Genomic DNA, 17068 nt, shown 5'->3' on the forward strand with positions numbered 1-17068 from the left:
TAACTTTTAACCACCTGTAATTACACGAGGTAAAAATTGAGTCGCATTAGCCAACCCTTTCATCTGGAAGCTTCTTGAAGACACCAAAAGTAGTGCCAGTGACAGAAGCTCTCTTGTGCGTGCTCTTGAGTATACCTGATGAAGAATGCACCGTGGTCACTGCATCCACATCTGAGTCCACCATGAAGTCGCAGCTGGATTCCATCAAGGTCCCATGGACAGTCACAGGCGCGACGGTAGCATGGCGCAGGGCAGCTTTCAGTGGTGCTATGTGGTTGTACTGGACGGAAGACAAGCATCCAGCAAAACCCAAGGCGTTTGCTTTAGCAACTTCAGAATCCAAACTAAGATTCTCTGCAATGTAAAAGACAATCAGAAGTCCTTTACTTCTTTTTTTTTCTCAAATTATGCTGGGTCCTCTTTGAGTAATATCTAAAATTACAGAAATTCCCTCGTTATTCTTTGAGTAAAGAAAACCCTCCCCTATCTCTCTTTATCTCCTTTCCCCAGCTCCACTCCCAACGCAAGCATCAATATGTCAGCCACATTTCATAGAAAACTGTCAGGGCCATCTCTGCTTTGAGATAAAGAATATTCCAAACTTCTAAATTTTCATTCATGTATTTTATGAACTGTAACAAAGACAATAAATCTGTTCTGTACTTTAGGTGTTTTATAAAATTTATATCACTATCTCCATCATCATTTATCTTTGGATGCTGGTGATTAGTGCAAGCACCCTACGATGTTCATTACAACACTTCACTCAAAAATGTAGCAAGAGAAAAAAGAATAAAGAGGTAGAGACATCAGAAGTCAACATTGTCCTTCCAAAGACTTATAGTGTAAATTATTTTAAGCCACCTGTGTAGACTGACCTTCTATTTAAGATTTTCACCTGCTTGGTTCTGTTCGTGGAACTGATTGGTGTGCATGGGATTTTTATGACAGCATTCAACTTCGTAAAGTATCTTTGAGACTTTATAAAAGATGAACGTACAGTAATTTGGAATTCACAGCAAGATCAAATGTCTCATTTTCTTCAAGATTTGTGGTAAGATTACTCAGTATTCTATTTCTTTTTGTTAAAAGAGTCATTTGAACAAACTTCTATGATGCAATTATATAAAACTGCAATGCATAATGAGCCATTTTTTTCCTAAGGTGTAACAGTCGTAACATACCGAGATGGTTCAAATGGTTATTTATTAAGATAATTTGTTTGTTTTCTGAAAGGTGGTAGGGACTCTCTCATCTACCAGTGTAGATTATAATTTTATTTTGATTCATAAATGGTCAAAGAGACTCCATCGATTTGTAAGCATGCATTATGCTGGCAACATTAAGAGACATGATAAGGATATGGAAGAAAATGAGAAATTAACCTTCCTTAATAATGCCTTTTCTAAGTTTTGCTCTAATTTTACTCTCCTCCATCAACACCCATGTAAACTTAGCCAAGTCATCATCTCTGTCTTTTTTACATAAAGAATGAAATCGTGCATTAATGTTATGTGGCTGCTGTGACAAATTGCCACAAACTTAAATGACTTTAAACAGCTTAAACACAAGTGTGTGATCTTGCAGTTCTGTCTGCCGTAGATCTCACTGGGTTGAAAATCAAGTATCAGCAAGGCTGCGTTAATTCTAGAGGCTCTGGAGGAATATTACATTTCCTTGCCTTTTCCGGCTTCTAGAAACCACCCACATCCCAGGGCTTCTGTAGACTCCTTCTCTATTTCCAGGCAAGCAATGTTACATTTCTCTGTGTCTTTCTTCCATACTCACTTCAACCTATAATTCTCTTCTATCTCCTTCTTTCACTTTTAAGAACCCTTTTGATTACACTGGGTTCATCCTGATAATACAGGATTGTCTTCCTATTTCAAATACAGCTGATAAGCAACATTAATTAATTTTGCAACTTTACTTCCTCTTTGACACATCGCCTAATGTAGTCTTGGGTTCTGAGGATTAGAACACAGACATCTTTGTGCACTATATATATATATTTTTTTTTTTTTTGAGACGGAGTCTCGCTGTGTCTCCTAGACTGGAGTGCAATGGTGCGATCTTGGCTCACTGCAAGCTCCACCTCCTGGGTTCACGCCATTCTCCTGCCTCAGCCTCCCGAGTAGCTGAGACTACAGGCGCCCGCCACCACATCCAGCTAATTTTTTGTATTTTTAGTGGAGACAGGGTTTCACCATGTTAGCCAGGATGGTCTCGATCTCCTGACCTCATGATCCACCCACCTCGGCCTCCCAAAGGGCTGGGATTACAGGCGTGAGCCACCGTGTTAGGCCTGAGCACTATAATTCTATCTACAACTTCAGGTCTGAGATTTTGTGAGAACTTTCCCAAATATGATAATGAAAATCCAATAATAAAGTGAACTGTCACTTCTTCAAATATAAAAGAACTCTGAGATGTATGAGAAAACTTCTGTCTTCCAAATATTCAAATATCTCATACAGCGCAGATATTATTTGTTACTTATTCATGAAAGGATCACATATGTTTGTTTGTTATCATGAGCATTAAAAGACTGTATCCCACATAAAGCATGTCACAAAAAAGCTTTAATGGGCTAGATGGTTTTTACTGGTGGCACCAGAACTCAGTGTATCCAGATACAATTCAGAATATACATTAGCTACAGATTGGTAGTTAGCAAGAGGTAGAGTTAAAGATCAGAAATATTTAGAGGAAGAGGCAGAAGACAAGGGAAGAGGAGCATAAAGTGTCATGAGGTTTTTGCATGGTAGGATTTCAGAACATGGAAAGTGACAAGTCATTGTAGTTCCGCCTGAAGGATCTAAGTCAACATCGCCAGCTCTCATTCCCAGGACTCGGTGGGAAAGAAGTCTACATAGTGTCAAGGATCTTGGAGGACATCACTATAGTGACTGTCATGACACACTCCAGATGTAAAAATAGGCACAAAGATAAGTTGGGGGAAATGCCAGCAAATGACATTCTCTCCTTGAATGAAGAGATGTTTTAAATAAAGCCCTATCTCTAGGGAAGTGTGCTTCTTCCAGATGTATTAGAAGGACGGAAACCTTGAGGTGTTTCTGAAAAGAAATGCAAAGAACAAGAATCCCTGATAGAAGAAAATATTCTCCACATGAAGCTCAAGATCATGATTTCTCAGATCCTTACACAGATGGAGAGGAAAAAAACAAAAATAAGACAAAAGTTACAAAGGTTCTAAATGATTTTAGTTTCTTATAATAGTGTTAGGTAATATGTACTATGCTATAATAATTTGCTGAAAACAATAATTTTAAAGCTGCAAAATACTCAACATTCACCACTCACTGAGTAGCTACATGCAACTGCAATAATTATTGTCGAAGAATGATTTCTATTCCCCTCAAAAGTTATTGTAGATATGTGTTCTCAATCTTCAAAATTTACAGATGAAGTTACTGCGACTCGAAGAAGTTCAAAGATGTACTGAAGATCATGTAGCAGGGTTGAGATTTAAACCCAAGTCTTTATGATTTTAAATGCCAAACTGTATCTAAGCAATGCAGCCTCCAAAAAAAAAAAAAAAAAAAAAAAAAAAAAAACAAACAAACCCTCCAAAATATCTCTTGTATAGAGTAAAATAATTTTACATAAATTATCTTTAAAAATGGGTTGCAAAATCTAAGGAAAGCACAAGTTATTTGGTTAAATGCCTCACAGAATTCACTGAACTCTATATTATATTAAAGACAAATGTATTTCCTAATTCATTTTTCTGTTTTTAGGTTAAAATTACATTAGATTCATGTGGAGTTAGATGAGGGGGCTGTTTTATGTGCTGTGCTAGAGAATGGATGTTGAAGACAAACTTAATAGCGAATACGGCTCCTCAAAGGCTGACAAAATGGGAATGCAAGCAAAGGCGACACCACTGAAAAATGCCAGTATTCCCTGTTTCGCTTTTCCCAAGATTTTCTACTAACATAAAAAATCTTACCCAAAAAAAGAATGACAATGTTCAAAAGTCTTGTCACTGCCTTAAGAAACCAAAGGTATCTTGGAAAGAAAAAACAACAGCATATCCAAATGTCTTATTTGAAATTGACTTAGTTTCTCTTACTCAATACATTTTAAATATTATCAAAATATGGTTCTTGATTCTCTTTTGACTTAGCCCCGTGACCCCAAGGGTGATGCCAAAACAGCATGAGTTGCTGATAGGTACAGACTGGAAATTAGGCCGACCTAAGTTGATGAATCATGAACTTGCACATATGATATCTGTTTCTACATTTCTTCAATTTTATCCACTATGAAACAGGGATAATAGTACCTACCACATGAACTGTGTCAGAAACAAATACAATAATATAAGTTGAATTTATAAGTCAATGACCATTAATGCATCTTTGCTGTTGTATGTATTTATTTGGTTTTTGTATATATTTATATTGTACAACATGATGTTTTGATACATGCATACATTGTAGAATGGCTAAGTCAAGCTGTTTAAGGTAACATGGGGGTTTACCTTACATACCTTTTTTGTGTGTTGTGAAAACCTACTCTCAGCAATTTTCAAATATATAATATATTGTTATTAACTGCAGTCACCATGATGTACAACAGGTCCCTTGAACTTATTCTCCAGAACTTATTTTCCAGTTTAACTAAATATTCATCCTTTGACTAACATCTCACCATAATAAAAGCATACTGTTAGGAGGAGGAGGCGGGGGGAGTGGTAGTTGGCACTAATAGTAAAATCTTTTACTCCTCCTACTATTCATCAGTTCCAAACTCTGTTGCCTGGCTTCAGTGCCCCTCAACATGCCCAAGTATTGTTGCATTTAGAACTATGGTGTAGACACTAATATGCTTGCTGTGGAAATCTACTACATTTCCACTTACTACTGATTCACGATTGAACAAATGTAGCACTCAAATTTTGAATGACTTAGTTAATTCATTTTAAACTAACTTTTTTGGCATTTAAAATTTGGCTTTCTACATTATTTTGCAAACACCTTTATTTCTTGTAAGTAAAGCTATGCTCCTCTATTAAATCTAGTAGACCTGTGATGCCGGAGAAAGTAGCACAGAGCCAATTGTGGCCTCAGAATGCACAATACTTTACACATTTGCAGTTGTTTGACAGGAAGAGAGTGATAGAATGAATCCAGGCTAGTTTTGTGCAGGCAGGTTTGTGTGTGTGTGTGTGTGTGTGTGTGTTTTATATATGAAAGAAAGACAAAAAGATCAGCAATTTGCTAAAAACAGACATTGCTCTAGATTGTAACATGACATTTTCTATGTGTGAAAAGTTAGTTCTGACACTTGAATCCTGAAGTATAACAATGCAAAGCTGTACAGACCCATACAACAGGGGCTTATAAGAGTAAAATGTTGTATCAAGATAAAATACAAATAAGTGGAATCAATGTTAATGGAAGGTATGAGAAGTATACATAAGTAAAACTTTTTCCCTCTGGAGTTCATTGTGGCTTTCAGGTAAGGGACAAACGGTTTGAAAACTTAACTACAAGGAGGACCCAAAGTCCAAGAAATAAATAAATCTTTCAGTCCTGAAAGAGGATTGTCAAATTTGGTTAAACACACACACACACACACACACACACCCCCCACACTTGGCATTTGCTTACTACTTTTATGTTTATCTTGGTACACTCATTTGTATGTACGATGTAAATATTTTTCTTTGTAAAGTGAGAAAGTGAGATAATTATACACAACTTCCAGTTTGGAAAGACAAGACACATAAGGTCAAGTAATTGTTTAAAGTAGATTAACCAGTCCATGGCCAATTCAGGCCTGAAACCTAGGTTTCATGGCCATATCTCCCCTTTTTTTTTCTATTATGCTATGCTTGACACTTTTCTGTAGGTATGGATTGTTGATAAGCTAAACACAATTTTATTTCTCTAGCCTGACTTAACAGTCATTCACTCACTAACACCCAGTCTCCCACCTACACATCCAACCTGTCTGCTGTGTATGATCTGAACTAACTTGCTCAGACATGATTCTCTCTGCCTGGAACACTGTTCTGTCCCTTGATGACCTGGATAACTTCTGTACCTGCTCTGCAAAACATACATCTAATGATTGGCCACCTAGACAGCCACAGCTCCATGTTGAATATTGGACTTACAGTGACTAGCAAATGCACTCCTCCGATCTCTGTGAGGTTTCAGTGATTTGGGAGGATGAATTTAGCAGACCAGCAAAAATTTCAGGCAATAAATCTTACAGCAGAGGGAGATCATTATGTCCATGGAAACATAAAAGAGACCCCTGACAAATCTAGGGTAACAGTGGTCACACTGAGAATGCAAAATGACTTTCAGGAAAATGTATGAACATGTATATTTATGGATCTCTACTCATTCAGAGGGTGTGGTTGGGGATGGCGTGCAGAAATCTGCAATTTAAAGAACACATCCTCAGGTAATTATGATATAGATGGTTCATGGAACACATTTTGGGAAACACTGATTTTAGAAAGATTGCTTGGAATAAATGCATTTAAATAAAGGCTTAAATGATGAATAGAAGATGGTTACATGTTTCAGGAACAAAACAAAACTTTTACAAAGTAAAGAGGGAAGTAATGTGTCACATTTAAGACACTGAAAAATGAAGTTAACTCTGTCTGAAATAAGGCAAAAGATGACACTGAATAGATACGTAGGAGTCAGAGCGAGTTAAAGAACTTCAATATTCCTGGCCAGATACGGTAGCTCATGCCTGTAATCCCAGCATTTTGGGAGGCCAAGGCATGCGGATCACCTGAAGTCAGGAGTTCGACACCAGCCTGGACAACATAGTAAAACCCCGTCTCTACTAAAAATACAGAAATTAGCTGGGTGTGGTGGCATACACCTATAATCCCAGCTACTCGGGAGGCTGAGGGAGGAGACTCACTTGAACCTAGGAGGTGGAGGTTGCAGTGAACTGAGATGGGGTCACTGCACTCCAGCCTGGGCGACAAGAGCAAAACTCTGTCTCAAAACAAACCAAAAAAAAAAAAAAAAAAAAAGAACTTCCATATTCCTAAGACATTTTGCGTAATTCTATTAGGCTGCCTTTGCTTTGCCATTTTGTCTGTCCTCCCCTTCTTGCTTTAACAAAGGCTGTCCTTTTCAAAACTTCATTCACATCAACCAGAATACAGTGCCCAATACAGATTAATTGTCAAGCCAATGTCAGGAACATAAATTAGTGAATGAAAAAATAAATATCTCTTAATATCAACAATAATGGCACCTAATTAATGATATTCCTCTCTCTGTGTGTGTGTGTGTGTGCATTTCAAACTTCTTCATCCTTGACCTTGATAAACACATAGTTTCTTTACTTTTACATCTACATCCACAGCATGTTATCCAGAGCTCTCTCTTTGATGAAGGAAGCCAAGTTCTGATTAGAACTTCATTAATATTTCTTACAACTCTGCCAGGAGTGCACAGGGAATATTTTCTTTCATTATTCTCAGCATTTTGATACCTAAAACCAAATGAACTCTTGATATGGAACCTGAATGGCAAGGCAAGCCTGGTTGCACACATCACAATGTCTGTTCTGTTTACAGTGACCCCACAAGCCTTACAAGGCAGGGCCTGTGCACCGACTCTTCACACTGTCCACTGGCCTTCTCCCAAGCATTGCATGACAGGTTCCTTTTTTTCAGGTGCCAGACTGAAAGTCCTTTCCTCACAGAAGACTTCCTTGGGCACCTTCCTAAGGAGCACTCCTCCCTCCTCCCACTGTCTGATTCTCTACCACTAAAAACAGTTGATTTCCCTTCTGATTCTTTCACTAACTTCATAATTGCATGTGTGTCCCTGTGTGTGGTTATTGAGTCTTCCTCTATGTACCACTCTAGATCATCCGTTTCATGAAGAAAGGATTCCTGTTTTGCTTATAACTAACAACCTATTTCTCTATTTTTTTGAGACAGGGTCTTGCTCTGTCACCCAGGCTGGAATGAAATGGTAACATCATGGTTCACTGCAGCCTCATCCTCCCAGGTTCAAGCGCTGCTCCCACCTCAGCCTCCCCAGTGGCAGGGACTACAGGCACATGCCACCACACCTGGCTACTTTTTAAAATTTGTTGTGGAGAAGAGGTCTCACTATGTTGCCAAGTTGGTCTCAAAATCCTGGGCTCAAACAATCCTTCCACCTTAGGCTTCTAAAGTGCTGGGATTACAAATGTCAGCCACCATACCTGGCGCTACTTCTTAGCAAAGCACCTTGGACACAGAAGTTGGGAAATAAATGTTTTTGAAAGATCAAATGGGTCCACACTGCATAAGGTCTGGCACTTCACAGGTCTTCCATGAGTCTTCTCATATAAAAATGCACACATACTGACAGAGAAAAGGATGAAGAAATAGATAGATAGATGATAGATGGATATCAATGATACAAGGAGTCAAAAAAAAAAAAAAAAAAAAAAGAAAAACATAACCAAGTCAATTCAGTAAACAAACCTTCTACCACTTGAGGATTCATTATTTCAACTGAACAGCTAACTACCTGGCTAAATTAATTTTTCACTTGTTAATTGGGTTGCTTGATAACATGCGTTATGTAAAGGCCCCCAGATGGATGTAAGACAGTGAGTGCTGAATCAGTAAAACCTTAGCTACATATCCAAGTTAAAAACTCCTAGGGATTATACTCCTAATGCCAATTCTTATTTTTATATAAAAATCACTTTGTTGGCATTAAGACTGGGACTTGAAGGCCAGGTACGGTGGCTCACTCCTATAATCCCAGCACTTTGGGAAGCCAAGGCAAGAGGATTGCTTGATCCTGGGAGTTCAAAACCAGCTCTGGCAAAATGGCTAGACTCATCTCTATAAAGAATTTAAAAATTAGGCAGGCATGGTGGTGTATTTCTGTAGTCCCAACTGCTCAGTTGGCTGAGGCGAGAGGATCATTTGAACCTCGGAGATAGAGGCTGCAGTGAGCCATGGTCAGGCCATTACATTCCCACCTCGGTGACAGAGCAAGATTTTGCCTTTAAAAAAAAGAAAAAAAAAATGAGATTTGCAAGTTGATAGGAAATCTCATTTCTTTGGGACTGAAAGAAACAAAAATAATTCCTCCTAGATTGTTCATTATTTACTTGATGTGGAGTCAGAATAAATGACGCACGTGTACTGGTTTACACCTATGTTGTTTACTTTATTAAAGGAAATGAGCAAAACAAGGGTCCTGCACATTCCAAGAGAGTTTTTGTTTTTAGAAAAGCTTAAAATTAATCATAGAAATACATCCTAGGGTATATTTATTATGTATTATTAAGGATAAATATATCCTTAACTTTGGTGAAGTTAAGAATGCCAAAAAAATGTAAAAGTGATATTCGGCATCTTCAGTGACTTAATATTATCTACTTTTTATTGCAGATGTAAGCATATGGCACATTTTATTTGTTAAAAGTCTTTCTAAAACAAGTAATAGAAAATCCAACCTATAGGGATCTATCTAAATAATACTAGGGTTACTTATCTCACATAACAAGGTATCGAGAGGAAAGGAAAACTCTGGGTACAGAACATTAGGGCTCCCCCTCTGTGGGGTTCTTTCATTTTATTCTCAGGCTGGAAAAGGGTGAGTATGCAGTTCCAGGCATTACATTCAGATGCAACAATGTCCGGCAGCAAAAACAAACAAACAAACAAACAAACCAAGTGTGTCTGTCTCATCCTGTGTCTCTATTTAAAAATGGAATGTCCTGACTCAGAATCTGAAACACTCGCTCACCTTGCAAGATTTCTCTAATTGGCCAGATTGTGCCACAGTTTATGCCTACACCAATCGCTGGCAAAGGAAATGAACCACAGTCATTTGCTCAGACCAGCAGTGTTCAAACATTTTGGTCTCAAGATTCCTTTCGACTTTAAAAATCGCAAAGAGGTTTGGGATATCTGTATTTTATTATCTATCACTGTCAACTTTGTCCTGAATGAAAACTGAGAGAATTTGAAAACAAGAGCCCACAGCACACATTCCATTAGCTAGCCCAGGGATAGCATCATCAGGTACGGCATAGCCTCTGAAAAACTCCTCTATGTATACGTAAGAGAATGAGCGTGAAAAAGGCCAATAATGTCTATTATAAAAATAAAGACAGTTTAGATCTAATGGATTCCTTAAAAGGATCTCAAAATTATGACCCCTGGACAAAACTGGAGTATCACTGGATCACATTGTTAGAAGGAATCTTCAGGGATGTCAGATGGAGCATATGACTTCAGTGAAGAGCGTGAATAGTTGCACAGAATTGGAATTCTGTTGGTAAAGGAAAGGGAGTCAAAATGGGTGTGGGTAGGCCACCAACAGCCAGTTACACCCATGTAAGCCAATCTTTGAAAACTAAGTGAGAGGTTTTTTTTTTTTGAGGACACAGTCTCGCTTTGTCACCCAGGCTGGAGTGCAGTGGCGTGATCTCAGCTCATTGCAAGCTCCGCCTCCCAGGTTCACGTCATTCTCCTGCCTCAGCCTCCCGAGTAGTTGGGACTACAGGCACCCGCCACCAAGTCCAGCTAATTCTTTTTGTATTTTTTTTTTTTTTTTTTTTTTTTTTTTAGTAGAGACAGGGCTTCACTGTGTTAGCCAGGATGGTCTCGATCTCCTGACCTTGTGATCTGCCCGTGTCTGCCTCCCAAAGTGCTGGGATTACAGGCGTGAGCCACCGTGCCCGGTCAAGTGAGATTTTTTTAACGTATCTGTAGTAAAACACATATGATATATGTGTTTAAAATGTGGTCATTTTTGATGAGTTATATCTAACTGCTATACATATTCTGATGTCTAATACATATATGTAATTTTATCATATACATTTTTATGAAATACATTTTTTACAATTTAAAAGTCAGTTATTTCTGATGAGTCACATACTGGCCTCTGTAAAGATCCAGAGAGTCTAAGTCGAATGACTTAAATTTGACTGTTATCAATTTGTAAAAGTGGAACTATTCTCTGGGGACTGCAGTCCAGCTGCCCCCCCCGCCCCCCAAAAAAATGGTCCCACAGTTGACCATTATATACAGCATCCAATGCTGCTTGCCTTTTTGTGTTTTATAGTGCCAAGTCTCCTGCATTCTGATGCTAACCTGTAACAGTTTGTCTCACACTACCAGGCACTATTACATTGCACTCAGGATGCCCTTTGTAGTTATTGCTCCATAATAATACTAGGAGACACTAATTATGGAGCTTCTACCGGGTTAAGTGAACCATCATGCAGAGAAATGGCACACAGTAGCATTAGGACTTGGAAAGACAACGCACTGCTTTGACGACAAATTTTAAAGGTCATGGAACTACCACAGTTCTTATTAAGATCGCTTTACCCAGTTTCAGCTTGTGTAGTCAGTCTTACCATCCTGCTGTACTGAGTAAAATGAAGACTGCCTGCATAACATTTCTCACAAATGGATGTCTAATGTGCACTAAATTCTGCTTTAAGGGCCTGATGACACTGGACCATCTTCTGTGTTACTCTGCCCATTTTAAAGACAAAGAAATGGAAACAAAAGGGGTTAAATAATGTGCCCAAAATAGCAGCCAGCAAGTGGTAGAGCTGAGATTTGAACCCAGCCCCTGTGTCCCCAATCCCAGCCTGTAGGATGGTACACTGGCTTCCTTTTGTAATTGTTAATGCTCCCAGTGAATGAATCTTTAAATTCTCTTCTATATACTTTTCTCATAATTTAGTAATCGTTTCCCCCCAGAACTTATTAACCACCTTCAGCAAAGTTTGCCCATCCCAGAGAGTCAAACACCCTTCCTTCCTAATGAACTTGTTAAGCGACTGGCAACCTAATGAGATAATAATGCGTGATGACTGCTTACTGTGCTCTTCTTCAAGATGGCATATTTATATTTTAGAAGTCTCCAGCGCCTTCATACAAAGAAAAAACATATTTCTGGGATTTCTGTACAGGAGGCATTTTGGAACTAGTGTGTTTTGCAGCTTGCTTCAAATCACACCGCAAATTCAATTCAGTAAATACTAATTGAGGTTGAACTGAGCACAAAACATTGGATATTGTGTCTGCATAAAGACCGCCTGCTTAGCTCTTCAAGCAAGCATGCCACAATTACAGTATAGCACTCACCAGTAGGGCTTGGCCCAGTCCAGAAGCCTCCTCCTGCCGAAAACTTCCCACCCAGCTCAGTTTAAAGAGAATGGTCCCTTCTCTGCATCCTACAGAATTCTTTATCCAGAGCTCTTGCCTCAGAACTCATGTTATACTTTTCTTGTTTTGTCTCTTGAATTTTTTTCTCTGCTACATGATGAGGTGGCTGCCAGTATAATGGATCTCAAAGAGCTCAAACTGGTTTCAGTGACCCAGATGTGAGCAAACATAAATTCATCCACTGACTTTTCTGTAGGGCAAGGAAACCCTAAGGGATTGTCCAGCTCGCAGAGTCATCAGTTCTTGGAAATTTATATCATTGTTCTTCTAGTACAGCTGTTCATTTTGCTATAATGGTAGGATTTCCTTCCCAGTTTCTCCGTCTGATTCCAGAAAGTACGAAAACATAAATCATCCTCATAAGATAAATTTACATTTGACTGCATATATCAAGAAGAAAACAGTGGCTCAAATAAAGTCAGAGTTTATTTCATTTGCGGTTAATGAGAAGTCTGATATTAGGCAGTCCAAGGTTGGTATCTTGTTTCTAGATCATCAGAGGCGCAGAATTCTTTCTAGACTTATACTTCCCTCTCCATAGACTGTAGCCTTAGATAGCCTTAATGACTTTAGAAGCTCTAGCCATTACCCCTATATTCCGGGGAGAAAGCAGGGAGGGTGAAGGGCACATATTTGTGAAGTTGGGACATTTGGAAAACTCTAGTGACTTCTGCTTATAGCACATGGTCCAGGACAATGTCACATGGCCATTCTTAACTCAAGGGAGGCTAGGAAATGTACTGTTTCTAAATGGGAATATTATTCCCTCAAAAACAAAAACAACAAGCCACGAACACCATTGTGTTTTATTAAGAAAAAGAGAGTGAATATTGAATGTTGGATAGGCTGTTAACAGTCCCTGCCTCAACTCTCTTCTAACAAATAAACTTTCTTCTTCTCTACACCTACCATCAACTAAATATGTACACAGTTTCCCCTTTAGAACAGGTTTTTATCACCAATGAATCAGACTTCCAGGGTTCAACATTAACATTGTATCCTTGGACAGATTACATGATATCTTTTGGGCTCAGTTTCCTTATCTATCAAATGGGGATGAATATAGTGCCTGCATATAGTAGATCAAAAAGGACAGTAATTGTCATCATCATCATGCCCTTCACCGAGAGACGGGGTCTATTTCCCTTCCTCTTGAATCTGAGCTGACTTGTGACTGCTTTCTCCACTAGAATACATTGAAAATTATTCCCTGCCAGTTCTGAGACTAGCTTTCAAGAGGGCTGGTAATTTCTGCCTACTAGAGAGACTGTGTGGAGAGGTCCTAAGACTAAATGGAGAACGAAAGGCTAGCTGAGCTCAGCCTTCCAGATATCCCTATCAAGGCACCCAGCATGTGAGCAAATTCATTTAGATCCTCCAGACTATTCCAGCCACTAGCCAAATATCACCAAGCGACTGAGACTTAATCAATGTCACAAGTAGCTGAAGAACTCTAGTAGGCTGTGCCCAACTTTCTAACCCACAAAATGGTGAGATATTGTAAAATGGATACTGATTTAAGCTACTAAATTATGGGGTGGTTTAATACACCACAATAGACACTCAGAATTCTACCACATACTTTTTTGTGTGAGCATTAAATGTAATAATGAAGGTAAAGCTCTTTTTAGCTCATTGCCTGGCACATGGTAAATACACAGCACTGTTTAGTTTATACATTAGGTTCTAAGGTCTACCATGTCTGTCTGTAGAAGGAGACTCCCCACCTATGTAGGTCTCTATACACTTACCAGCTCATAACTAAGGCTGGTCTAATTAGTCTTTCAGCTGGCATTTTACTTTGATTCAGCTATTTTTACTACTCCCTCAAACTTCCTGCACTAATGTATTGTTTAAGATTAGAAGATCTGTGAAATGGGGTTTATGCCTTATATGCCTTTTATTTAAGGCTATATCATATAGTGGAATACATATATTGTTGGCATCAGGCAAATCTGTCTTTGCATAACAGGTCAACCAATTGACGAATGGATGGTGACTCTTACAGTTTAAATTTGCTCTGAAGCAGATACCAAGGCAGGCATTAGAGTGCAAGTAGTTCATTTGAGAAATGATGAAAGCACTGACAGGGTGGTGGGCAGTGATAAAAAGGGGAAGGAAACATTAAGGAGACCAACCAGCCAATGAAGAACACAATCAGACTTATCCCTATGGATGGTGAGGGAGCTACGATATTAATGCATCAGCTCACATTATAATTGACTGAAGATAATTCCCAGGAGGAAGCAAAACCTGAGCACTTCTGGGTTGCCATATAGATAGGGAAAACAAGCGTCTATGACCAGAGAAAGATTTTAGCAACATTTCAGGTGTGGAGGTTGTAACTGAGCTGGCATTGAAATGGTAAAGGCAGGGGCTATGACAGAGCACCAACAGCATGTACTAGAGAAAGCTTGGACAAGATACTGAACGTTGATTTTCTCACCTCTCAAATCAGGATAAAAACAATAAATCTAAAGAGTTATTCCCTGAAATCTACGTATATTATTTCTAATACTCCCAAAGTTCTACCCTTACAGAGTTTACAGATATAAGTCAATAGAGTTGGAGAAATAGCTAGGGTGAAATAAATGCCAGTTGACTAAAACTCAGTAATTCTTCTAAAAAATGACAGTATATGACTGTCTTTGAAATATTTATTCCCATCATCCTAACACATATAACAGTGGTGATAATACTGTTTTGGTTTAAATCACTCAAATACTTTAATAAAAACAAAAAAATTTACTGATCCAGAGGACAAACCTTATGTGAAACGATAATAAAAACCAAAGGGACTTGCCACTATTTTCACTATTTTTATCATAGTAATTACTGGCATTAGCACTAACAGATAAGAAGTGTATTGGCATTTTAGTTTAATCAATAAACACCAGCTATATCATAAAGGAGCACTTGAGTGAATGCCTACAAAAATACTTTATGCTAAAATCAAAAGCATAAAATTTAGAAAAGAGTTTAGAAAAGAGCTCTCGAGGAAAAGACAAGGAAAATGCTATATTGAAAAACCCTATCTCACTCCATATTCAATAAATGGCACTGGGATAGCTGACCATCCATATGTAGAAGAATGAAACTGGACCCCTACCTTTCCCAATGTACAAGAATTAACTCAAGGCAGATTAAATATTAAATGTAAGGCTGACTATGGTAGTTCAAGCCTGTAATTCCAGCACTTTGGGAGGCCAAGGCAGGAGGATAACTTGAGGTCAGGAGTTGGACACCAACATGGTGAAACCCCGTCTCTACTACAAATACAAAAATTAACCAGGCATGATGACGCATGCCTGTAGTCCCAGCTACTTGGGAGGCTGAGGCAGAAGAATCACTTGAACCTGGGAGGCAGAGGTTGCAGTAAGCTGAGATTGTGCCACTGCACTCCAGCATGGGTGCCTGGGTGACAAAGTGAGATTCTCTCTCTTTCTCTCTCGGGAAAAAAAAAAAAAAAAAAAAAAAAAAAGTAATGCAAGAACTCAAACTATAAGAATCCTAAAAGAAAAGCTAGGAACACCATTTCAGACATCAGACTTGAAAAATAATTTATGATCACATCCTCAAAAGCAATTGCGACAAAAACAAAAATTAACAAATGTAACCCAATTAAACTAAAGAGCTTCTGCACAGCAAAAGAAATCAACAGGGTAAATAGACAACCTACACAATGGGAGAAAATATATGCAAACTATGCATCTGACAAAGGTATGATATTTAGAATTTATAAGAAACTTCAACAAATCAGCAAGCTAAAAACAGCTAACTTCACTAAAAAAAAAAAAAAAGGGCAAAGGACGTGATGAGACATTTCTCAAAAGAAGACATACAAGTGACAGACTTATGAAAAAACGCTCAACCTCACTAATTGTTAGAGAGATGCAAATCAAAACCACAATGAGATACCATCTCATGCGAATCAGAATATCTATTATTAAAAAGTCGAAAAACAACAAACGTTGATGAGGCTTGGAGAAAAGAAGAAGCTTATTCACTGTTGGTAGAAATCCAAATTAGTTCAGCCACTGTGGAAAGTAGTTTGGAGAGTCCTCAAAGAAATTAAAACAGAACTACCATTCAACACAGCAATCCCATTATCAGGTGTATATATATATATATATATATATAAAGAAAATAAATTGTTTTACCAGGAAGACACATGTGCTCATATGTTCATTATGGCACTGTTCACAATAGCAAAGACATGGAATCAACCTACATGCCCATCAATGGTGAATTGGATAAGGAAAATGTGGTACATATACACTATTGAATACTATACAGCCATAAAACAGAATGAAATCAAGTCCTCTGCAGCAACGTGGATACAGTTGGAGGCCATAATCCTAAATGAATGAACACAGGACCAGAAAACCAAACACTGCATGTTCTCACTTATAAGTGGGAGCTAAACGTTAGGATGGACAAAAAGATGGCAAAAATAGACACCAAGGACTATTAAAAGGGGGAAAGGGTTGAAAAACTCACTGTCGAATACTATACTCAATACTAGGTGATGGGATCAATTATATCCCAAACCTGAGCATCAGGCAATATATCCACGTGACAAATCTGCACAGGTGCCCTCTGTATCTAAGATACTATAAAAGCTAAAATTATTTAAAAAGAAAAAGAAACCAATCTTCTTTTTAAAAAGTCACTCATGACTTCTCATTACATTTTAGATAAAGGAAAACAAAAAAACAATCCTGGCTTTTCAGGTCTTGGACTCGCCTGTGTGTCCCATTCCACCTCCACCGCCTGACTTTACAGGACCTGGCTCTGCAAGACCAGGCTGTCCACGGGGTCTCCTATGCCAGGAATTAAAATGTGGTAAAA

The 17068-nt window shown here is 38.4% G+C and overlaps 1 protein-coding gene across 1 annotated transcript in view; it reads right to left on the reverse strand.

Moving 5' to 3' along the window:
* CNTNAP5 (contactin associated protein family member 5) overlaps positions 1 to 17068 on the reverse strand; it is an 832800-nt gene that overhangs the window by 18990 nt on the left and 796742 nt on the right. Inside the window, exon 19 of the mRNA XM_031651151.1 lies at positions 136 to 354. Within this exon, the coding sequence (XP_031507011.1) occupies positions 136 to 354 (219 nt within the window). The remainder of the gene's footprint in view (positions 1 to 135; positions 355 to 17068) is intronic.

Source organism: Papio anubis, chromosome 10 (genome assembly GCF_008728515.1).
Source record: "Papio anubis isolate 15944 chromosome 10, Panubis1.0, whole genome shotgun sequence".
NCBI lineage: Eukaryota > Metazoa > Chordata > Mammalia > Primates > Cercopithecidae > Papio > Papio anubis.